Source organism: Melanerpes formicivorus, unplaced genomic scaffold (assembly GCF_026170545.1).
Source record: "Melanerpes formicivorus ecotype bairdi unplaced genomic scaffold, bMelFor1.0.p_v2 SCAF_14, whole genome shotgun sequence".
Lineage (NCBI taxonomy): Eukaryota > Metazoa > Chordata > Aves > Piciformes > Picidae > Melanerpes > Melanerpes formicivorus.
This window is the reverse complement of record NW_027142366.1, coordinates 8,059,546-8,083,737: the sequence shown is the minus strand read 5'-3', so window position 1 is coordinate 8,083,737 and position 24,192 is coordinate 8,059,546. Positions and strand designations below refer to the sequence as shown.

At 41.6% G+C, this 24,192-nt stretch overlaps 2 protein-coding genes across 4 annotated transcripts in view; one reads left to right on the top strand and one right to left on the bottom strand.

The window, feature by feature from the left end:
* The window catches only part of DNAH3 (dynein axonemal heavy chain 3), a 59,590-nt gene extending 47,761 nt beyond the window's left edge, over window positions 1-11,829 (bottom strand). The window contains exons 1-12 of the mRNA XM_068146809.1: window positions 11,787-11,829; window positions 9,811-9,906; window positions 7,204-7,426; window positions 6,989-7,058; window positions 5,722-5,887; window positions 5,036-5,225; window positions 4,182-4,377; window positions 3,139-3,264; window positions 2,290-2,485; window positions 1,118-1,297; window positions 583-719; window positions 323-428 (exon numbers count right to left, since the gene is read on the bottom strand). Of these exons, the coding sequence (XP_068002910.1) occupies window positions 323-428; window positions 583-719; window positions 1,118-1,297; window positions 2,290-2,485; window positions 3,139-3,264; window positions 4,182-4,377; window positions 5,036-5,225; window positions 5,722-5,887; window positions 6,989-7,058; window positions 7,204-7,426; window positions 9,811-9,882 (1,662 nt within the window). The 5' untranslated portion in view covers window positions 9,883-9,906; window positions 11,787-11,829. The remainder of the gene's footprint in view (window positions 1-322; window positions 429-582; window positions 720-1,117; window positions 1,298-2,289; window positions 2,486-3,138; window positions 3,265-4,181; window positions 4,378-5,035; window positions 5,226-5,721; window positions 5,888-6,988; window positions 7,059-7,203; window positions 7,427-9,810; window positions 9,907-11,786) is intronic.
* Window positions 11,830-15,325: 3,496 nt separating this feature from the next.
* LDAF1 (lipid droplet assembly factor 1) lies at window positions 15,326-20,539 on the top strand. 3 transcript variants are annotated; one of them, XM_068146806.1, is made up of 5 exons: window positions 15,326-15,434; window positions 16,641-16,773; window positions 17,645-17,813; window positions 18,199-18,337; window positions 19,669-20,539. In XM_068146806.1, the coding sequence occupies exons 2-5, from the start codon at window positions 16,702-16,704 to the stop codon at window positions 19,760-19,762; spliced, it is 474 nt and encodes a 157-aa protein (XP_068002907.1). In that variant the 5' UTR covers window positions 15,326-15,434; window positions 16,641-16,701; the 3' UTR covers window positions 19,763-20,539. The 3 variants fall into 3 exon arrangements, with proteins under 3 accessions (XP_068002907.1, XP_068002908.1, XP_068002909.1); XM_068146807.1 differs by lacking the exon at window positions 15,326-15,434 and adding an exon at window positions 15,610-15,914; XM_068146808.1 differs by lacking the exon at window positions 15,326-15,434 and adding an exon at window positions 15,861-15,945.
* Window positions 20,540-24,192: the final 3,653 nt, after the last annotated feature.

Sequence of the window (24,192 nt, the reverse complement as noted above, 5' to 3'; positions counted from 1 at the left end):
GAGTATTTATCCACAGACTAATGCAGAATGCAGAGAAGAAGAGCCAGGGCTGACTAAGGACAAGACAGGCAAAAGATCAGCAAGCTGCAGATTCACCAATTACTGTGGGTAGGTTTCCACAGGATGTCTACTAAGATCCAACAAAACCTTTGCTCATTTTCACAGCAACCCTGAAGGGCTACCTGAATTGAGATGGCTTCCCTAGTGTTGCCAAGGGTAAAACAAGTGATTTGAATAGGGGTTCTTTAGTATTACCTTAGCAAGTCAAGCATGATGTGTTGGCTACTGTATGAACATGTACCAGTTGTGAGTTACATATTACCTCTGCTGAAGCCTCTAAAGAATGACCTTCTTTCAAGAAATCTGTGACATCTTGCTCTGCATCATTGCTCAAAAGATTGCTGTATTTCTTGTACACATTTAAATATCTTAAACACAGAAGATCACAAAAACAAACGTAAGATTCCAATGCGAAGGTTCTCTATAATAAGAAACTAACCAGCTCAAGCTATTTGAGTCAAATGAATAATGTTGTGAATCTGAGGGCTTGGATGAGCTACAGAGTAAACAGACAAAACTTACTTCTGTGGACCAAGTATGTTGCTCTCAAAGATCTTTTCAAGTTTCTTCACATACTCTAAAAACAATGATTCATGTGGTTTGACTGTTCTCAGAGTGAGATCATCCCTTTTCAATTCAGGAAATAGTAATCTTTCCACCTAAAAGGAACCATTGCAAATGTTATAATATATATATACAATAGAGGAAATAAAGGATTCTGTTGCCTATTCACCTACCATTTAAAAAAAAACCATGAAAAGAAAAAAATAACACCAATAAAAGCAATGTGAAAGGGCTCTGATTCATAGTTAACACTTGGTTATACACATAGTTTGTTTGCAAAAATGAAAATCAAAATAGGTCTTTTATGTAAATTGAATGTGAAAAAGGACAATTTCTATGTCATCTTTTACAGTCATAAATGCTCACATAGTTTGTGATGCACAACCCACATCTTTATGTTCCATTTGTCAGCTTTCTGCCTCATTCATAACTTTTTATACCACAGATAGGTTTTATTCATATATTTTGTAGGCAGCTCTAACTTGTCCAGTACCTTTGGAAGTTCCTCAGCACTGTCTAGGATCTCCCTGAAGCAATGACTGATTAAATTCCAACACTCTTTCAAAGGTGGCTCAAAGACAATCTTGGATTCTTCCACATTGAGTTTGACTATTAGTGTCTGAGGTACAAAGAACTGCATTTCTTTGTATGGTTCTGTAAAATCACTTCCATCCTTATGGAAAAGAAAGCAAATTGTACATGACAAAGAAATCAGCTAAAGTAGGATTGGTTTAAGATTCAGGCTCACCCAAAACAGTGCTAAACAGTCTCATAGTCTAATGCTTACTGTTCAAACTATGTGCATGACTTGAAATAATGCAGAACACTCATTTAGTATGGACAAGGACACTGCATGCATAAATTATGTCTGCCAAAGATCACATGCACGACTATGCACCCTTTTGACTTCATTCAAGTGCTGTGTCTCATTAAAATAATTTTTAAAGAACTAATAAATGCATACTCACTTCAAAAGCTGAAAACTCTAGTTGAAAGCCTAGGCCTGCAAAATGATTATTCAAATAAGCAGTTCTTGACCACACAAGAAAAAACTCCATTGATTACACACAACTGTTTGAATGATCCAGCCATTTTTTTATGAAGGCAAACCGCTATCTGGGCTATTTTAGCCTTCAGAGAGCAATACATTTCACAGAATCACAGAATGTTGGAAGGGACCTCCAGAGATCATTGAGTCCAACCACCCTGCCAAAAGCAGGATCACTCAGTGTAGTTCACACAGGAATGAATCCAAGGCAGGTTTTGAAAGTCTCCAGAGAAGGAGACTCCACAACCTCTTTGTGCAGCCTGTTCCAGTGCTCTGTCACCCTCACTGTAAAGAAGTTTCTCCTCATGTTGAGATGAAACCTTCTATGTTCAATTTTGTATCCATTGGTCCCTGTCTTCTTCCTGCACACCACCAAAAGGAGATTGGCCCCCTCAACTCAACACCCACCCCTCAGATGTTTATAGACATTGATCAGATCCCCTCTCAGTCTTTTCAAAACTAAACAGCCCCAGGTCTCTCTGTCTCTCTTCACAGGGGAGATGCTCAAGTCTGATAATCATCCTTGTGGCTATCTGCTGAACTCTCTCCAGCAGATCCCTGTCTCTTGAACTGGGGGTATATGAATTATCTCCACTGCTTAGATATGCAGAATATACCTTGTGGATCATAAAAAACGTGAGAAGATCTTCTAAGGAGTTCACAACCATCTCCCGTAACTGTAATGACATTAGTGCTGCCACCGAACAAAAATAGCTTTCAACTTGCTGAGGGGAATCACTGTCATTTTCAGGGGCAAGATGAAGCCATTTCCTTTTCTCATCGAGGAAAATTGATGCACAAGCTGGGATCCATCTACAATGAAATAACATGCAGGCAAAGTTTTTAAAAGTACTCAAAGAACAAGCAAAATTCCACAGTCTGGCAGAAAATGAACTAGATGTTAAATGAAATTGGAACTACCAGGACTAAAGAGGAAACCTGAGGTTTTAAACTAAAGATTCTTCTTGTAACAGCCCACTAGCATTAGTTTAAATTAATATCAACAGTCAAAATACTAGTAGCAACAGTGAATTATTAACCTTAAATAGGAAACTTGAGTTTGGAAGAGATCTCAGGTGGCAGAATGCAGTCACCTTATGTCATGGGCTACCACCTCATATAAACTGTTTCTTAAATGGATCGATTTCAACAATTAAAAAGTCAGGTTTTTCTGTCACTGTTTTTACTGACTTACACTCCACTCTTCTCATGATTAAAAACCTTCTAACTTCCAGTCTACATTTATTCACAGTCAGTTTATTCCCATTGGCTCTTGCACAAGCACTCTTGCAGTGTCAACAGCTCTATCAGCATCCAGAAATGCACACCTTACTGCTACTTTCCCCTTCCTTTGGCAGCCTTGTGGCTGGGAACAGTGCTATCTCAGCTTAAGGTTGGTTTTTAAAAGGGGGCTTGATGTAAATCAGACATTCTATTTATCTATTGTCACTACAGTTAGCACTGACTCATTCTGAAGAATATTGTGAGCTTCCACACAGTGTCTTCGAATGACCTCCTCAAATGCAGTAGGCAGCAGTGGCAGGTCTCCACAAAGCAGCTCTTCAGTGCGAACAAACCTTAGATGACTATACCTGTGGAAGTAAAGCAAACAGGAGATTGTATGGAATTCTCTTAAAAAACAAACAAACAATGGAATACAGACAGGAAGGTCATCATATATATTTATAAACACTAATTTCACTGATGCATACCACTTCATTGCTAAACTGTCCAACGAGTGGACTTCTAATGGTTTTTGCTTCTGGCAACATAAAAGACTTCACAAATTTCATTTTGCATTTATATGTTAAATTGTATTACTTCTTTTTGCTACAAGGGCTAGAATACTTTCTTGTCCTTTTCCTAGATTCATTAGTGTAGGCATTAAAGAACATACAGCATGACATCTACTGCTTCTATTCCATATTAATAGTTTTAAGTAGCATGGCATAGATCACAGCCTATAACATGGAAGAGTTTAAATTCCTGCAAACAGTACATAAATGCAAGAACAGTTCTCAGGATTACTAACTACCATATTTAACTCCATAAGAAAACATATTTCAATTTTCAAAAGTCCCCAGACCAACTTTCAAACACACACATTTGAAAGAGCTTCAATTTTAAGAATTACTTTTGTTAATTTCAGAAAACAAGGTGAGAATTCCAAATCGTTATTTAATGCAGCACTGCATTATTAGTTAGAGATATCATCTTCTCACAAAGGGAGGTGTTCTCTTCCTAGCACAAAATTATCTGTGCTTCACTGTGGACACAGAAAACTTGTTCATGCTTGCATTGAGAGTCTGCAGGAAACAATCATTTTATGTGGCAATTCTCACAGGCTCAGACAAAGAATCCTTTACAAAACAGATGTTGCCACTTTCTGTCTACTGGCTCGCTGAGGATCTCTGTAGCATACATAGAGAGGTCAGCAGATCCACTCTTTAAAGCCATAAAATAAAAACATTCTCAGTTTAATTAAGATCCTATGAACAAGATATCTTACTGAGAAAGCCAGAGCTGTTGCAAAGTGGGCATCAATGGATTCACTACGAATAGATTCTTTTCCATCCAGCTTTTCACTTCTCCATAAGAGCTGTGCCATGGGACTGGTGCACGGACAACTCTCTGGGGAAAAGGGCGGGGGGTACCTCCAATAAACAGTCTCTCTCTCTCAGCTGGATCCATCAAGATGTAATCAACTAGAACAAATCACATGGATCATGGTAGGACTGCATGACATACAGAACTGCAAGTACATGAAAGCACGGTGTCATCATAGCTCAGGAAGCTGCAGAATTCCACACATTTGAAGTTTATACACTGTCATATAGTTACTTGCATGTTTTTACCATGAAATATAGAGCAATAACCAAATTAGCAATTTAACAATAAAATTATTCTAGAAAAAGGAAAGAGTTGGTCTTGGTTCTCAAATTAAGAGGCAGGAGAAAACAACTTTTCATTCTGTCTTTCCAGCTGAAGCACATTTATTTCATGCTTCAATTCCTTGCTTATAACCCCAGGGTGGATCTCCCTTTCAAGGAAGATTTTTAGGTTTCTTAGATGTTTGTGAAACACAAACATCTAAGAAATCTAAGGAACCATCTGTCACATCTAGTAAGCACATGGCAGTCAAAGGTCTGATCTATTACCTTCTAAATATCAAAATTCATGGTACCAAAATTCAATTCCTACCAATGGCCCATTACATAGGAGATCAACAGAATTCAGGAAGCAGACCCACTACCTCTTCTTGACATTAGTGTGACCACTAAAAGGGCCCACAAACAACACAGACTTGCTTTGAAAGTGCAATAAATATCTATGGATTCTGAATCAATAATATTGGAGTCTTACCAATGGCTTTCTTGAGGTTGATACGATAATCTGCCTCAATCTCCTCCTTCAAACTTGCAAGTAACTTCTCTAGCTTTGGGTTAGCAAGCATGTGAGCTGGAATATGCTTTAAAATGCCATTCATCACTTCCTCATCATAAGGTGCCAGCATGTCTTCCTGCACTCCATTGTAGATGTAGTAACAGTACCGCTAAAACAGGTTTAAAACGTGATATTTGTTAGAGAATTTTCTGACAGAGAATTAATTACAACAAAATATTTGCAACTTTTTTATCATTTTAACCTTGTCTGCAATGGAAAAAGCTATCTGCCACTTGGTTGGTTTTAAAGCACTGTAAATGCCTGACACTTTTACAGTACTTCTGTCTGGTTGGATGTAAGCATATATACCAGCATAGGAAATTACTGATCTCTGAAGCACTAGCCAACAATATGAGAGGTTAAGTACATGGGAAGATAACTTCAATTTGTAACCCCTTTAGAACAAAAATCAGACTGAGGAGCTAGAAAGACACATAAATGGGAAAGGAGTTGTCAACATTTAACAGCAGTTTGCTACATTGAATATTTACATCTTCTAGACCTCATGTACCACCTTCTTTCCTCAACTACTTTGAAGTTTACAGAGATGTATTGCAGATTATTACTGCTCCTACTCTCATCTTAAAACCAAAATACATAAATACCTCTATATCACTTCCTGAAGGTGTTTTTTCTTGCTTACTTCTCTCCTTTTCACATAAGTGCATGACATCAAACTGTTCCTCTGGGGTGAGGGGGTGGTTGTCTGTATAGTGTATGCCATGCAATTCTGGCATGTGAGCAAGTGAACACAATGAAAGGGGATCCAAACTGTTTGACAAGGTTTATGCAAAAAGAAAACAAGCTTAGTTCACTAAAGCAGCAGTAATAAATGAATAAAACAAATTCATAAAGAAGCAGGAATGGAGTCTTAAATCACTATGGACAAGGAACAAGCATTATATTAATTTAGTTCATAGGTCATGCTTGTCCACACTTCAGTGTATTTCAGTTAGGCATAAAAAGTCCTCTATACAATTGCACACCATAGCATACTACTTTAACAGAAAGAATACAATCATGTAAACCTTACAGCTGCACCCTATCACTCAGACAGGCAGCATCTTAGAAACAATTCCATCAGAGTCAGACCTATGATCACTATTATTCAGGTGGCCCAAGATCTCCATCTATTTTCAGACTTCTATGAAAATCTTAACAATATGAGCTTAAAATCCATATTGGCTCCTTTGTGTAAATGTTACACTACAGACATGTTTCATGATTATATGCTGGTTTCTGTATCACTCAGGATGAACAATACTTGATTCCATACTTTATTTACTTCTCCAATGTTCAGGATGAACAATACTGGATTCCATATCTGATTTACTTCTCCTTATTAAGTCTTTATTTCAAGAGAATTTAAACATCCTTTTCCTCTTTTTTATGGTACTCATCACCACATTATCTTAGACAAGAGTAAAAATGGTACTGTCATAGCACCTCCAGAGAGGACTATTTCCTTGTCTTACAGATGAGCAGAAAGAAGATAAAAAGAAATATTTGCTACAGAAGATTACTCAGTCTGACACAACTCTAGGAACATTACAGAGCATTTAAACCCTCAGCAAAACTGAGAGACTTCAATTCTACAATCTTCTCTAGTCAGTAATTATGAGAGAACAACCCTTCCTTTAGCATGCCCAAGACTGACAAAAGTCCTGCCACAAAGCAGCAGTTAAAGGTGCTCACTTAGCACCATGGAATTCCAGACTTAAGGCACAGACTCTTTTTATTTTGTTTTCAGAGTTACTGTTTCATGCTTGGATGCTTGACATAGCACCCAAATAAAAGGCAATATAAAACTACAACTCAGATGTTGAGGCTGCTTGTACTAATGTGCACATTTACAACATTACCGCTCATTACCTATAAGAATCCTGTTGATTTCTTGCAGAACCTTTGAGCTTTTTCCTAGAAGGGCCAAATTCTTTTGAAGCTTTAAGCACCAGTTAAGAAAAATCACATACAGGAATATTTTTCACATAAGATATTGATCCAGACTGGCAAAAAGCAGAGCTAAACCCATTCACCAGACAATGAAGTAACAACAAACTACAAACAACACACGCAAATATGGATACATGACGAGGCTGTCCTCTGCTCTGCTGAACTCAGTGATGTCCCCGCTGAAGAGAACTTTAATCTGTGCACATTTTCCAGTGTTAAATCCCGTGCAGTAAGAGAATAGTTATTAGCTATGGAGTCACTTGGGCTTCGGTGGTATCGCTGTTCCTTGAATGGAGCTGCCAAAGTCCGTGATGCTGGCTGCATCAAAGGAGGACAACAGCTGCTCTTAAGAACAAGCTGAAAGTTGGAGGGGGAAAAAATTGAGCAGTAGCTTTACACAGCACAGTAATTTAAAGAGTCTTCTTAGAGGTCAAACAGGGTTAAAGATCAATTAGTATAAAGAGCAAATTCCTGAGTTTGACTTGTCAGTAATTTGACCATCAGTCTATTTTTGGGTTCCACACATGTATAAGAATAACTTTACACAAGGCTTCAGGAGGAGTATCCATGCATTTTTTTGCACAATCAAGGTCTTTTTTATAAATAAGCATTAATGCATTATCTAGTACTCTCTACTACCCCACATCTCCCTACATTTGCTTAAATCTAGAAAGTTCTTACTCCTCAAATCTTCATTAATGATCTGTCTGTTTTTAACACTCAATCCTTGTAACAGCTGAACAATCTAAATTCTACAAATTCAGTTCTCATCTTTTTCTCTCTCCCACATCAATACAGGACTTGTAACAGATTTATTGTCTGCTCATTCCATGTCTTCTCAGGTGCCTTGGTACCTATCAACTGGCTTGTCATCAGTCCTGATGGCTCACAGGCATAAAGGACATGGGATGAAGGTGTATGTTTCTTATCGAGACACACTCAGAGAGAAAATGTACATAAGACAGAATCATGAATGTACTTCACACCTTTGTTCATAAAGCTCTTAGTCTAAATTCATATTTATATTGTTTCTGTATTACATCTTATCTTTTTTTATTCCATTGGAGTAACACAACCATATCCCTGTTACCCATCCCTCCCACTTCACAATGCAGCAGTTCCATCATCAGTTTTAGATCATTCTTGATAAAAGCTTCTAAACATGTTTATGACATCACATCTTTGGTTCCCTCATTTCTCTTGCTTTTCCCTTAGGGGCTGCAGTTGAGCTCATCTTCTCAGCATTTAATGAACTCTGAGAGGACAGCATACTGAAGCATAAACCAGCTTCTTTTAATTTAATCAACTGATGCAGCTTTGAATTACGTTTTCTCAGTCTATTATGAGCTTCAGTGAGAACAACAATACAGTTTGCCAAAATGAAACAGAGGCAAAGGCAAGATTATTACATCTGCCTTGCATTTTTCTTCTGACTGACAGGATGAATCTTATCAGGAAAAGAAAAAACATTCACACTACTGCTGCAATCTCACTCCTTAAATTAGCTTCTGAAAGTTCATAGAATCTTTTGAGTTTGATGTCTTCCACTGCACACACCAGAGAGGCAGATCCCTAGATTACAGTTTTGGGGGAATTAACTGATACAAGAATTAAAAGTAACTCAGAGATTTGGGGATTTTCTCCAGACAGCCACTGAATATCTTTAGGAACTGCTGAAGTCATTAAGCTGAATTCTCATCTGCAGTCTTAATTAGGCCCACTTTGTAAATGATATTCTTGCCTCCCCGCTAGGTAGAATAACCTCCTGAGTGCACTGTAGGTGCTTTGCTATGGGCAAAAAGTTGCTCAGACATGAACAGCTGTTTCTGGAGAGGAAGAAGGTCACCTCACAAATATCTACTGCTTATGTGACACAAAAAAAAAAAAATCAGGACTGACTATATCAGCTCCCATGTCATATATAAACCCTTAACACATGCCCAGAAGTCTGATCTGTGGATGAAAAGAGACGAAAAAAAAATTCTCTGGAAATCTTCATAGAATAACTCCAACATTTTTACCATTATTTTAGAGTATGTTTCACTTAAGTTTCTAACAAAGTCACTTAAAAGTTTCCATCAGAAACTACTTCAATCTTTTAACAAACAATATATTTTCCAAAGAAAGACATCTTAGATGAACTAAGAGCTGACACAAATGAGCAACTCAGGGTGGAAAAAGCCAGCTCACCCTTCTTCCTCCCTTTAAGTATTGCCATATGTAATTTTCATTCGTGTCACACAGCAGAGGCTGCGGTTGTAGAGCTGCACAAGCTATCCACTCTGATCAATGCTTCACCTGTCAAGATCTCAGCTGGTTTTGGAACACCATTCTAACTCAGGGGCTTTTGTGCTCTGCCTTAGAGTATTCAGGAAGGGGAAAAAAATCACAATTTGTTTGGTAGAAAAAAATATTGTTACCATATGCTTCCTACCCCAGAAACTTAACCTCAAAGTAGTTACTCAAAAATGTAATGGCAAATAATTGTCAATAAAGAACAGATTTAAACTGCCAAAGTTTAATATCCAAATCATAACAGAAACCATAACAACATTTTTCTAAGTAAGAGCATCTCTAATGAAGTACCTGATAACCTACTCAGGACTCTAACTTAGTAATTTCAATCAGTTTTTTTGCTGTCTTTACTTCAGTTGCCTAAGGCCTGGTAATATATGATGCCTACATCACTCTAGTACATGTAATTTAATGTATAACCGTGCACAAGGGGAGAGAGCACACACCTGGTACAACTCTGAAGGTGCAGCTGAAGCAGGTAGGGATGGTGACTCCGGGGAGCGTTTTTCATGACTCATGTTGCATACAGAATCCCTCTGTGACTAGAGAGAAATTAAAAACAACTTCAAAGACATTTATGAAATACACTGTCTCCTATGAAGAGAGACTGAGATCCCTGGGGCTGTTTAGTCTTAAAGAGAAGACTGAGAGGGGATCTCATGAATATGTATAAATATCTGAGGGGTGAGTGTCAAGTGGAGGGGGTCAAGCTCTTTTTGGTGGTGCACAGTAATAAGACAAGGAACAACAGCTTCAATCTCCTTCAACATGAGGAGAAACTTCTTTACAGTGAGGGTGACAGAGCATTGGAACAGGCTGCCTGGGGAGGTTGTGGAGCCTCTTTCTCTGGAGACTTTCAAAACCCACCTGGATGCATTCCTGTGCAGACTACCCTAAGTGATTCTGCTTTGGCAGGGGGGTTTGGACCCAATGATCTCTTGAGGTCCCTTCCAACCTCTAATATACTGTGAAAGACATTATTCTGAAACAACACAGACTTTCAGTTTTCATTGACAATTACATATTGCAGCTTTTCTAGTTTTAAGGAAATGGACATTCTGTGGAGTAGGCTCCTCAGCAAAATGGGTTTTCAGCCTGCATCGTTCTCCACAGTCATCTGATAAATCTTCTTATCACCAATAAATGTCAGATTAAAACCACAACAAACAAGTAATGCTTTTATATCACTGAAAACAATTCAAACTGGTTTAAGTATCTTTAGTTATATTAAAAACTCCATGTGTGGAGTCTGCAATAATATAAACACTGGATATTAAAACATTAAAGCCTACCAGACTGCCAGCCTGACAGTGAAACTGTCCAAGTTGTACAAACTGCATTCCTGAGGAGAAAAAGCAACCACTAGATTTTTTTTTTTGCCTGTTTACAATGACCCAGTTCCAAAAGAAGCTGTATTGCCACTGGAAAAGCACACTACTCATGAGGACTCTGCAAAGTGCTTAAATACAAATGTTAGAACACCTCATATGTCTTGGGACTATGTTCCACCTCCTCAAGGTGACAGTACTTTGAGGTGACCTTTCAGGACTCCACACAAAGCTCTCTTAACAATATTCAGCTTTACAGTGCTTTAAGATGCTTTAGAATGACAACTTTCCTTAGTACAGGCAAAAATCTCACCTCTAGTCTGCTCTGAGTTTCCTAAATTTGTTTAGGAGATTCATGAGGAACAAATTCCCAACTACACAGTGACACTATCAGAAAAAGAAAGTGGATGCATGTGGTATCTGAAGACCAGAGAATTAAATCACCACAAAAGAGGAAGTTGTTACCCAATACAATTATGTTTTAATAACATACATTTTTAATGTAATTTTTAGCATGTGGTTATTGCTTTTTTGTGTAGGACTAGAAAACAAGGCTGCTCAAACCTAATTTTCCAATGGGAAAAAAAACCATGCCCTCCTCAGTATGAAAGTAGAGCTCATTTAGAAATAAAACTTGAGAAAGGACTGATCTGATTTACCTCCTTGGTATTCCCCAGTGTGCCTTCACACAGACACACAGGAATCAAGACATCATCACTGCCAGGAATAATTCAGTAAAGACAGAAGGAATTGATCTTGATTAATGGCTAAAAGATTGGGCCTTAGGGTACTTTAAAAATGAATAAACCATGTGGTTAATTAGGAGATTTGTTCATTCTTAAAGCTGCAAGAGTTATTAAGAAAACCATTGCTCATTCTAAAGCAACTCGATTTATATGCCTCATAACCAACCTTTAAAAAACTTAACCACTTGAGCAAAGGAATTCTTAATAAGACTTACATGGTAAAGTCTTAGGCCCAAAGAATATTCAATGAGTGTTTTAAAAGAAAAGTTCTATCAATGTCAAACCACTAGGCACCAGTAATGGCTAATTTCATCTGAAGCTCTCACAGTCACTGCATAAAGAACTTACCCTCAGGAGCCTTGGGCTCTGTTGGCTCAGTTTTGCTTTTGGGCTTGTTCAGGGTTTCTGCTTAGAAGTTTTTGGTCCTCTCCCTCGATAGAAGCACCTTGTCACGTGTGCTGGAAAAGAATTAAGAGACTTATTTCAGGTACTATACAAGGTGTTGAAACAATCAGCTTCTTAACTGCCAGGAAGAAGAAAAATATGAGCTCTCCCCTTCCTTGTTTACAACACTGAGCTTTCTTCCCCTCTGAATCACACACTCTCCTTTTTTCTAGCTCTCCTTAAGCTCACTTTTCACCTTATTATTTCTAAGTCTTCCCAGCTGCCTTTCAAGCAAGAGGTTTTTTTTCCACCTTGCCCTTTTCCACTTTCTCCAAAAACAGGCCCCTAGTTGTGGTTTACAGCAAATAGTCACACATTAAATACCATGAGAAATATGCACATATCAACAGGAATGGAAAAAGAGAAAGACAGAGATGCCCAGCATGTTTTACACACCCCCAGAGTGCCTGAGTGATCAAGGTAAGAGCAGGTGCTACCCTGAAGACCCCTTTGTTACCCGTCCCTCTGCCTGTTCCAGCTTGGTGAACTTTTCTGACACTCAGCTTTTCAGTCCTCAGATTTGTTTTCACAGTTACAGCATAGCTGGTGCTTGGAGACAGGAATTCCCTCCTCCCTCTCTTCCTCCAGCAGAGAGAAAACAACCCTTAACAGTGCAGTGCTGCACCAAGCTGTTGTGGTTGCGGAACCAGTGAGCAACTGTGCAGGTTCATTTTACCTCTGAAAGCTACCAAAAGTGTAGCCCTAACATAACTGACATTTGTTTGACAATACTACACACAGCAAAGGAGCTCCAAGAGCACTAAAAGCTATACCACCCCAAATTTTCTTAGGAAGAACTAGGAAAAAAACCCTAATATTAAAGATTCAAATTCTCAAACCCAAACATCTCAATCTCTTTTCTACCATACAGAGTTCCCTGGAGATCCAAAGACAGCAAGTGGGATACTTGTACTCTGGGTTCCAATTAAGTCTGTTTATATGCATTTGCCTCCCACTCAACAGTCATCACTATGTGATGAAAGAGTCCTCCATCAAATTTCTTCACAAATAGGAACCATTACCATCTGACATGAGATCTAGTGCACTCTCCTTATACCGACCCTCGAGAGAGGCCTCACAGCACCCCAGCAGTGTGGGGTACAGGATCAGCACTGGGAATGGCAATTGCTCAGCTAGTGTGCTGTAACAGCCCAGACTCTTTAGTGCCGGTTTGCAACATGAGTATTTCCCAGCTAATTCGAGCCGAGGCTGGCATGAAGACAAACTCAATTAAGCAACAGTTATAGTAACTACTGTTCCTCTGTGCACAACAACTCTATTGCTTAAATATACATGCACTTTGAAGTGAAATAAACTACTTGTGCTGCTTTGGAAACATTAAAACCAGTGATTTTTATATAGAAAGAGATTATGTGTGAATTTTTAGCAGCAGAAATAATTATGCATAGCAGGGGAATAATTTACTAAGACCTACAAGACTATCTCCAAAACCACAGCTACAGCATGTTTCAGAAACATCCAGAAGTGTAAAATCTCCGATATACTTCTGAACTCCATGGAGCCATTAAACTTTATTAGTGCCATTACCAACAGATTATGTTACACTGTAATTCTACCAGTTAAGTTTTTTCCCTACACTCACTTTAAAAAATCTATACAAAAATCAACAAATTAAACTTCAGTTTTACACACACAAACACTTTAATAGATCAAGTAAAATAAACCATCCTCTTCTTGTGGGTATCTTGTGTTGGGCCCACAAGATAAGCCTATGGTCCAAATCTGCAATCATATGCAAACCTCTGCCTTCACAGATCCTTGCATCTGTAGAGCTCACTGAAATCAGCACCTCAAAGCCCTGAGAGTCCAACAGGTGAAAACCACCATACAGTATAAAGCCTTTCTCTGCATTATAGACCAGCACACTACAAATCAAACATGCTGTTTGTTGCCTTTAAAACATAATTCTGAAACTGTAAGCATTCATTTTGTAACACTCTCATGGGCAGCACCAATCAAAAATAGTGCTTAAAGCAGTGTCATGGGTTGAGTTGAATCTGCTGATGTATATTCAACAGCATGCTGCCATCCTGTCAGCCTCAAAATAAAAGTGGTGGATGGAGCAAAGTATCATGGGGCTTGAAGTTCAGATTGTAAGAAGAAGATTCCTGTTCCAGTTGCTGCTTTCAGTTTCCAGGTCTTTTCTGCTGGGTAGGCTGTGGGTTGGGAGAGGTCACAGGCTTTTGCTGCTGCTTCTGCATTTTGCTGCACTTGTCTGCAAACAAGCTAATGTAATCATTTCCAGTAAAACTCTTTATTTCTACCCAGAGTTGCCTGGGGATTTTTATCTGTGTTACTTTCCCTCCTGTCTGTTTGGGGAGAGACTGGAGCTTGTGACAGCAGGCTGTGTGAACCCAGGACAAGTAGTCCTGAGAAACACAAACATTTTACTAATTTCTGGCTGTAATTTACAGCATGAAAGATTCTATGTAGCAACAGCTGGTAATGCACTGAAGCCTCACACTTTAACACCATGATGGTGCTTCTGGAAAGCAGCTAGGCCAAACCATCATGCAACATACCTCACCAAGCATCATTTCTGAGATGAGCAGTCCCATCCAAATGCTGGGACCCTGTAGGATGCACTGAACTTGCTGGAAATCCAACTGAATTAAGTAATCATTCCTCTTGTGGAACATCTCCCTCAACAGGTTTCCCACGTGGCCACCCAAACACCCATGGAAGCAGCAGGACAAAGTGGAAACGTGTGGGAACAAGCAAGCAGAGGCAGGGGAAGATGCTTGTGTCAGATGAAGTGTTTCACGGCTGCCGTTTCACACCACCACACTGCGTGACTGCCTAACAGTCATTCACTGAAAGCCGCCTTCGTAGCCTCCCACTCCAACGGCAGCAACCCCTGCATCTGGGAATGGTGTGATTGCAGACACGTACCCGAGCAGATCCTGGCACACGGCGTCGTGAGGCACAGCTCAGAAGCGCCGCGGTACCAAAAGCGCCAGGGCTCTCCCGCACAGCGGGGGCTCGGCGGGTGAGGCGGCGTCCGCACGGCCATCCGGCCCTCAGGGCGCACTGCACGGCTACAGCGGCTGCAGCCTCACCTTCTGTCCCGAGTTCTGGAAACCTCAAGGATGTGCGCCTTTAAAGCTGCACAGACCCTGCACACTGCCAAAGGGTGCCCAGGCCGGAGCGGTTGAAGCAGGGCTCGGTGGGGCTAGAGGCAGCACGGGAAAGGGGGACATTAAAGGGCACAACAGGGAAACAAGAAAAGCCTGCTACAGTCCCGGGTGACCTCTGGAAACCTTCTCAGTCCCTTCCTCGCTAGACGCCCAGCTGGCCATGCCCCTGACACACCACCTACAGCCCTGTCCCAGACCTCTCCCCCCTCTCAGCCTGCCCGGGCGCCCGGCCCTGCCCGCCGCACCGCCGGGCCCCGCGGGGAGGAGACAGCGGTGGGAGGGCGGTGGCGCTCCCTCAACCCTAGCGAGGCCCAGCCCGGGCCGCGCCTTGCATCCGGCGGGCGGGAGAGCGAGCCGCCAAGAGGGGTTGCAGCCCGGCGGGCAGCAGCCGCAGGTGAGGGAGCCGGCCGTGGCTCGGCGGAGGGTGGGCGGGTAGCGGCGCCGCCCCGCTCCGCCTGACTGGGGACCGCGGGCGGCCTGGCAGCCCTGGCTGCCGCTCGGTCTCAGCGGGGGGATCGGTGTGGGCAGCGTGGCGCAGTCCTGTGGGAGCAGAAACTGTCCCACTTACCTCCCTCGGCTCGGGAGGGCAGCGCTCCGCAGCCCACCGCCACAGGGCCCCAAGTCGTCAGCGCGGAGCTCCGCGGCGACCCTGCGGGGCCTGCACCCACCGCGCTCGGTGGGGAGACCTGCGCCGTGCCCTAGCGCTACAGGTCGTGGAGGCCGGGACGCGGCCCAGGGCTCGGCCGCTGCCGTTGAGCGGCTGGTGCCCGGGAGTGCGCTCGAAGAGCAGCGGCCGCGGGTAGCGGTACCGTGCTCGGGAGATGCGGCAGCAGTGGTGTGGCGGGGTGTGATTAACCGGCGTCTAACCTCGGCTGTGAGTGTCCGGTGGAGGCCGCGGTGGTGTGGTAAGGCTAACGCTGAGGGCTCGGGCACTGCCGCGCTCAGAGCCGGCGTTCTCGGAGGAGTGGCAGCCTCCGCCAGAGCTGACAGTGCTGCTGGGAACAAGGACCCGGCCGCTGCTGTATGAACATAACCGTGTAGACAAAAGGGAGGGACTGCGTGTGTAAGCAGAGCATAAACAGCCATACTGACACGCTGGCTGCTTAGATTTGCAGGCAGGAAGATGTGCCTAACCTTTCGCTACTAAGGGAACCCCTAGCAACAACAGGTTACATTTTTGTGGGAGGAAAGCGAGGTTTTTGAGCTTATGTTCGTGGCATTGATAAGCGTTTTGCCTTGCATGCAGGGTTTTGAAGCTGTACAGGGTATAGTTTCAGTTCTGAACGTGAGGCCGCTTGTAAAATCAAGTCTCGGCAGTTGTTTCCAAGTTCCCCGCACTCGTAGCAGTAAGCTGTCCATGAGGATAGTTAAAATATCCTTTTTTACTGGCCGTTCAATACCCTAACAGTTAAATACGGAGCTAATGTTATAAAGGAACACAGCGTGAGTCACCGTGTGTCTGGATACTTTGCTTTGGGGCTTTCGGGAGGGCTTCCAGGGGCGAGCCCCCTACCTGACACACGCTTTTGTTAAAGTATTTTAGACTCTCTGATTCACCTTAACATCTGAAATCTGTTACTAATTGAATCTTCAATTTAAGGAGAATTGGATGGCTTGAGTGAGAGCTGGTGGTTCAGAAGATCGCGGTGGAGGATCACAACATGTCTAAAGAAATGCAAGAACTACAGAAGCAGTGGCACTTCATCATGCAGTCCATCCACAGCAACTCCAATGTGGGTCTGGGTTACAGTTTTATGTGTTTTATAAAGATACTCCTAACTTGTTGACACTACTCTGCCCCGATTTATTTAAATACAGTTCACTCCCTTGTTTTGAAGTGAACACTGTGGAGCCTTTGAGAAGGGCTGTCCTCCCACACCTTCAGCAATCAAGAAAAAAGGGAAGCATTTCTCTGTTTTACTGATACAAGCAGCTGAGGTAGTTGAGTGACATTTTAGTGAAATGGTTGTGCAGCTATAAAAAGAATGAAAACTACAATACATATTCCTTAAGGGAAGGGAAATGTCTACTACAGTAAAATTCCAGTATATAGGTATACTGCCTCTAAAAAGAATAGGTTTTTTTCCTACCAGTAACAATTAAATTCCTAACAAGTTTGTGGTAGAGGTATGCCAGCACTGTACTTACTTACTGCTAAATAAATGAGCAGGTTGCATATATTGCTCAGGCACAGGGAAAACAGACAAATAACCATTCTGCAGTATTTTTTAACTTAATAAATAGCTCAAAGTTATAGCTGAGACCCCATTGAATCTGTGCAGCTAAACTGTGATTCAGGTATTTGTTTGTTTGTTTTCAGGGCTTTTATTTGGGGTTATTCTTTGTTTGCTTGTGCAGAAATGGAAGTAGGAAGTCCAAGAGAAATATGTCTGTTGTTGGTAGGATTGTATTTGCTATAAAGTTGTCTACATTTGCAATAAGTGCTCGTGCTTTTGAAATACAGAGGCAAGAGCTGTCCTCTATTCAGGTTGCAGACTTACAAAAAGCTAGTACCTCTGGTTGATGGAAGAGCAGGAATGTTTTCACAGCTGTCTATGAGAAGAAATAAAACCAAAATGCAAACTGTTTCTCTTTTATCCACAGGTTGTTGCATTTATGAATTCTCGTGTTGGCCAATATCTAGATGACCATCCTTTTGTTGCCTTATCACTCCTGATGTTTCTTGCAGTGTCTGCTGTTCCCATTGCATTTTTCTTCATTTTTGTTGTTACAACAGCCATAATGGCCTGTATTGGTGTGATAGTCATGGAAGGTATGTATGCATGCATGTATGTACTTAATTCCTTTTAAGGCATAATGTCTTTGCCTCCTCTTCCTTCTGGAGTTGCCACTTTGGTAGTTGAGGGATTTTGTACCTAGCCCACAGATCTCAGCAGTGGTGAAACTCTTAATACAAGAGTAGTAATCTGATTAAGTGTAGTCTATACCAGGAAAATCCTATTTCCTTTCTAATCCCAACCAGGATATGCCTAAAACAGTTATCTTGAGCATGAATAGCTTTTACAGAGGCTAGCTAGTTGATTGCAGAAGGCTCTTCTCCCAGATGGTTTGATGTTGGGGTTGTGGTACAATGCCAGCTCTTCTAAGTCACTTGTGTATAAGCTAGTTTAAGTAACAAGCTGATTTTCTTTTACTAGGTGTTGCAATAGCCATAGGTGGTGTAGCCCTTCTTTGTGTGCTGTGTGGCCTGGGTGCACTTTCACTGGGAGTTACTGGAGTACTGAGCGTTTGCTATGTTTTTCTTTCAACTCTGGTCAACTACTGGTATGCTTCAAGGTCAGTACTGATGGCTCGAGGCATGGTTGGATTTCAAGCTCTGCCACTGTACTATTGCACTGATGACTAAATTTATTGTAAGTGGGCTACCACTGCTTACTGTAACAAACACCTCTTGAATTCTAGAGCATCTTTGGTGACCCTGGTGGCTTAATGTACAGTGTATAAATAATCATAGTCATAAAGAAGTATTTTAATGTGAGTGTGAATGCATGCCCTCTTTCCTGTTAGGAAAGGGGAAATGTAAAGTGCCTTAAATGTGCATGTACTAATACAAACCAGCATCAGGTAGTAAGATATAACTTCATCTCACTCAGAGCATTTGTTCTTAAATACTTCCAAACTGGACTTTGCATAGAAGGTGAACCTTTTGGAGTTCTGTCTGCACAGTGACCCAGCTGTCTCTGCTTACCTGCATTTGTAGAGTACAGGCTGCCCAGAGAAGCTGTGGAGTCTCCTTCTCTGGAGACATTCAAGACCCACCTGGATGCATTCCTGTGTGACCTACCCTTGGTGATCCTGCTCTGGCAGGGGGATTGGACTAGATAATACTTTGAGGTCTCTTCCAACCCCTAACATTGTGATTACTGTGATTACAGTTGAGCAAAATCACTTGTAGATTTGGAATAGGCAGAGGGGTACTTAAAAGGAACAGTGTGGCCAAAATAGAAATTACAGGTGGTGGTGGGTGTACACATGCTGCTCGCCAGGCATGTCTCCTGTACTTTAGTCTTGGAGGCCTGTTTCAGTCAGTATTGCCCTAGCCGTACTTTTACCCAAGATCTGGCTAGGAGTAAGAAGCACCAGCAGGTTGTGCTGGAGTGCCATCTGTTGCCCACTGAAACATCAGCCAGGGAGTTAACGGTAATCACTTCCTAAGCAGAGGGAAGAGCAAGAGGAAAAATCGGAGCAGCTTGTAGACTTTTTGCTCCATCACAGCTGTGCTCCTTGCACAGCTCTCAAGGGCACACACAATCTGCCTGTTGGAGCCTGTGATATTGTCAGGATAACAAAACTACAGGGCAAGGTCGAGCGTGCTGTGGCTCCCGGGCTGCATACCACTCCCCCGGAGCATGATACGTCTGTAATATTGTCTGCCAATTCCAGAAAAAATGTCCTTTTTTTTCCCCCCATAGCATGTAAAAACCCAGGTAAAATTTCTCTTTTTTGTTTTCCTGCTTGAGAGAAGCCCTGGTAGAGCAGCAGTAGATGTTCCAGGAGTCTCAGACAGGTTTACATCATATATTGGTCATTTTTTGAAGCAAAAAATTGAAAGACAATCTTATAGAAGAACAGATGGTAAAAACTTTTTCCTTTTTTCCTGTTTACAGGGATCACATAAGGAAACAAGAAGTTAATGGAAGTTTGCAACAGAGGAGTTCTTCTGTCTTGAATCCATCTGCCAATAATGGAAAGAATGAATAAGGGGGATTCTTTCTACTTCTTTTAGGGGCACTTGGCTGTGCTACTCTGACCTTTGTAATTTGATTGTTTACTTGTTGAGCATTCAACTTTTTTGCACTCCATCTGGGAACTGAAATAAAAAACCCCAATGTGCATCTTACGTGGTCAGTGTAAAGCTATTAAGAATAACCCTTAAAGAGCAGTGCATTGCAATGTTAGATTCATGTACAGGGTGGAGTGTTCCACAGGAACTGGTGAAGGAATGTGATAAAATCTGCTACTGCTAAGCCAGGGGAAAGGAGGAGGATGTAGGTATTTGACTGCTTGTCTGTTACTGGAGTTCTGGCTGCATCATCTCCTGAAGTTTGTACACAGCAGTTGGTTGTTTTGCCACACAAGTATCAAAGCTCAGAAAACCAGAAACACATTTTGAATGTTAAAACATTTCTAAGCCTTAGCAGCCTTTGCTAAAATGACATGAGCACATCATGCAAATGCTTTGTATTCATTTTATGAGGAAAAGGGGGGTTTGTTACATGTTAAGTTGTAGCACAAGCTTTCCTGTGCCTTTAGATGTTGCTTTAATCTGAAGGGATATCTTCCTTGTATTTGCCTCAGTGGCATGCAGCTGGACCTTGCCTTGTGTCATATTTTAGTTATTTAAAGTGCCTGTTTTACTTGTTGGTTGTAACTTCTTGTGTGTTATTTGAACTTTTCTCATTTGGGCAAGTGCTGTAGTATTTCTAAGCATTAGAAAGTAGCTAACTGTCTTAATGTAATAAAATGCTCTTTGTTTAACCAGGTGGTCACATTCTTCTATTTATTCTGCAGTACAAAGCTCTCTTCCAGATCTACCTCTAGGAAGGCTATATTTGGAGCTGAGTTTTTCTTCTCAGTCAATGTTAAAGTATTTTGTCTGGCCAATATTGCTGAGCCACAAACTGTAGGGCACTCAGCTCCACCTGCCTCTAAAGGCAAGAGCAGAATTTTAAAGGTCTAAACTAGTGTCATGCTCTCATTTTGCTTAAACCAACATGTTATTTGACTTTACCTGAGCTCCAATGTGTTCCACATACTATTGGTAGAAGTGTTTTCAGCTGTTGTAATAAACTAACCCCACACTTCAACACCAGAGTGAAATCATCCTTAGCCCCGCTCTGTGTTAGTCTGCAGGAGACACATGATACCTGATGGTAGTTAACAAAGGGCTCCAGTATTTATTGAAGTCCTGTTGCATGTGAAGGATTGACAGAATAAAGACTAGAACAAGAGATTTCTAATTTACTAAGGAGAAGTACTGAAATAGAAATAGGTCTTAGGACTAGCTAGACCTGAGTCTTGAACTAGCATTCTAGTCGTTACAGAATCCTTCCTGCCTTCCCCCAGACTACTGTCCCCTATCATCAGAAGATAGTTTGAGTCTGATCTTTCTTTATCTCTTTCTAGACAGTAATACTCTCCATCTAGGATCTTACCAGCTACTAAGGGCAGAGTGAGAGAGACATAGGAAATAATGGAGTGGCAACTATCATAATTTCTGCCTTAACTCAGTTTCCAGTGTCTTACCTTTTCTACAGGCCAAGCTGCTATGATGTCAGACTGTGGGAGACTACAGCCCTATTTTATCTCATATTGTCATGTCAGTATGCCTAAGATGAAAAATACATTTATCACCATGATTAAGTCTTGAAAATTAAGTAGAGAGGCACTTCACAGTAGAGAAATAATGATGCTGTTTGTCCCTCTGTGCTGCAACTTAACCAGCACAGCTGGGAAATACTGGCTTCCTGCATACTTGCCCAGCTTGTTCCATTGCACTTTGAAGATGATCGTGCTCCACAACCTAAAGGGATTAACCTCAATCTGTGCTTGCAAACCTTGCTGTAAGCTTGATTTTGGGTTAAAGGAGTAGTCTGCTTTCAGCATTTTATTTAGAGGATTTTGTTTACTTCCAGGCTGCATTTGCCTCTCAGGAACACAAGCTCATTGCTTAGTCTGTCTGCAGATCCCCAGTTGCTGCTTCTACCATTAAAATGAAATTCTGTTCCCTCTGTAAGTGTATTTCCAGCACTCTGCTGCCAGCTTGGTGACAGGTACTGCCTCATTACATTTTGACATTACTTTTGCCTGGTGGTGGTGCAGGAAGCAAAGGAGCTGCCTCTCCTGATGCTCAGAGCAATGCTTTCTGAGCAGCCCCACCGATCTCCAAGGACTCTGCAATTGCTGTTCTTTTAACATGAAACACTAGCATCACTGAGCTGCAGCTGGGGACCCGTTTGTCCCTGAAGGATGGATTTTGAAATAGACAGAGCTTGAACAGCTGCGTCCTCAACAGTTCCAGAGCCACTCAAAACTTCTCTCTGCTTAGTAAGTGCAATAAACAGGTAAGTGAAAATAATGTCAGTATATAAATAATAGGTGTGGGCAGAAGGGAAGTGGGGGAATCTGTTATGAGATAGGGCTTTGAAAAAAAGCCTGCATGGTAGTGTTATTGCCCACAGAGTGGACCAGAGCTGTATGAGAGATACGAATATAGGTACAGACATACTGAAACATACCCATTGATACACATGCATTTGAAAGAGTATAAATGCACACCCATGGAACAACAGACACCTTTGTGCTTCATCTAATGCTAGGATGCTTAGAGAAAAAGGAAAGAGAGGGTGTATGTGCATTTAATTAAACATTAAACACAGCCACAGAAAACACTTCCTTGACTTACAGGTGCCTAACATCTGTTCTTGTTTGCACTGTTAGAAACCAGGATATGCACAAGGCATGTCCTTACTAGTGATCCTGGAACAGCTGATTTTTTTCCTGCTTACACTTATCTCTGCAGGTGACTTGAGCAGAATGCAGATAATGCTAAACAGGGCAAGCATAGCTCATGTTGGGCATCATTGTACAGTCTTAAAGAAATCTAGCCCTAGCACTAGTGTCCCAGGTATCTTCACCATCAGACTTTCCCTGGTGGACCTGCTCTTCCTCTTGGGTATGCCCTTCTTCATCCACCAGCTGCTGGGGAATAGAGCTTTGGAGAGACAGTGTGCACAATCATCACTGTCCTGGCTGCCCATTCCAGCACCTACATCCTCACAGCTGTGTCCATTAACTGCTACCTGGCTGCTGTCTACTCCTTCACCTTCACTCACTTCAGGAAGCCTCCTGTGGCAATCCTTGCCGTGTGTATGCTGTGGCCCCTGCAAAAGCATTCAGGAAAATACAGCTGAGAGAGCAGCCACTGCTGCATTTGGTGGCCATCTATGGTAAGTAGCAAGACACACAGTATTCCAGGTATGGGCCCAGAAACCAGCCACTCCTCTCCTGCTGAAACAAGTTCCACTACCATGTGGACCTTTACATGGTCTGAAGACAGACTCATGGCATTGTTTGGGCAGAAACTGTTTAGCATTGTTATTTACATCTTCCCTAACAGGTATGAAGTATTCTCAACAAAAGATCAAAAGCTTTCAAGCCTGTTTTTTAGGTTACCCTACATACTAAAAGTGTTTTGGTGCAGAACAAGCAGCAATCCTCAGCCCAGGGCTGAAACACTACCACTATTTAAAACTCAAGAACTTTCACATGTAAAGCATACCAAGGAAGAAATTAAGAATTGGAAGGGATGTTTTCTGCCCTCTGAAGGGTGCTTTGGAAGCATAAGCACTTCACAAGAAGTTTTAAAGAACAGGACAACCATGCTTTCATCTCCTTCCTAACACACCAGCTCTGAGGGGTTTAACAGCAGGTGAGAATCATTTTGTCATTTTAAACCCAGAACAGTTGCCCTTTTTTCCAGAATCAGAAACTAGATATATTTACTGGGCTTACTGAAAAACGTTTAATTGAAAAGTGATCAGACAGACTTATTTGCAGATCACTCTGCAAGGTAGTTCTTTATCATCCCAGGGAACAGCAGAAAGCTAGGTTAAAGAACAGCTGTCACTAAGTCACCAATTTGCTTTGTAGTGCAATGATTAGATCCTGTCTACATTTTTAAAGAGAGGAATCAGAATAGTGTCTCACTCCTGTCAGGATATCTGGTGCAGATGGATATCCTGTTGTATTTCCTCAGCTGGCTGCAACACTTCAATAAATCCACATCTTAAAGCACATTACTGTTTGTACAGGCCCATCTTGAGCAGTTTGGAGAGAAGCCACTGTGCATCTTCACTGACAATCAAGCCTGTTGCACAAGGCAACCAACATCATGGAGCTGTAGTTGTTTTAAAACACTAACAGCAAACACTTGCAGAAAAATGGACAAAAGCAAAGGTCCTACACAACTCTTTTAAGAGAACAAGCACCTCTTGGTGGTACATCAGGTAACTGCTTAAAAAAAAGTATTCTGATATCTTGAAATATAGGAGTCCAGACCAAATTCTTTAACCAATAACACTTAGTTGCTAAAACACATAGACTACTTCAGTTTTACTAAATTAAAACCT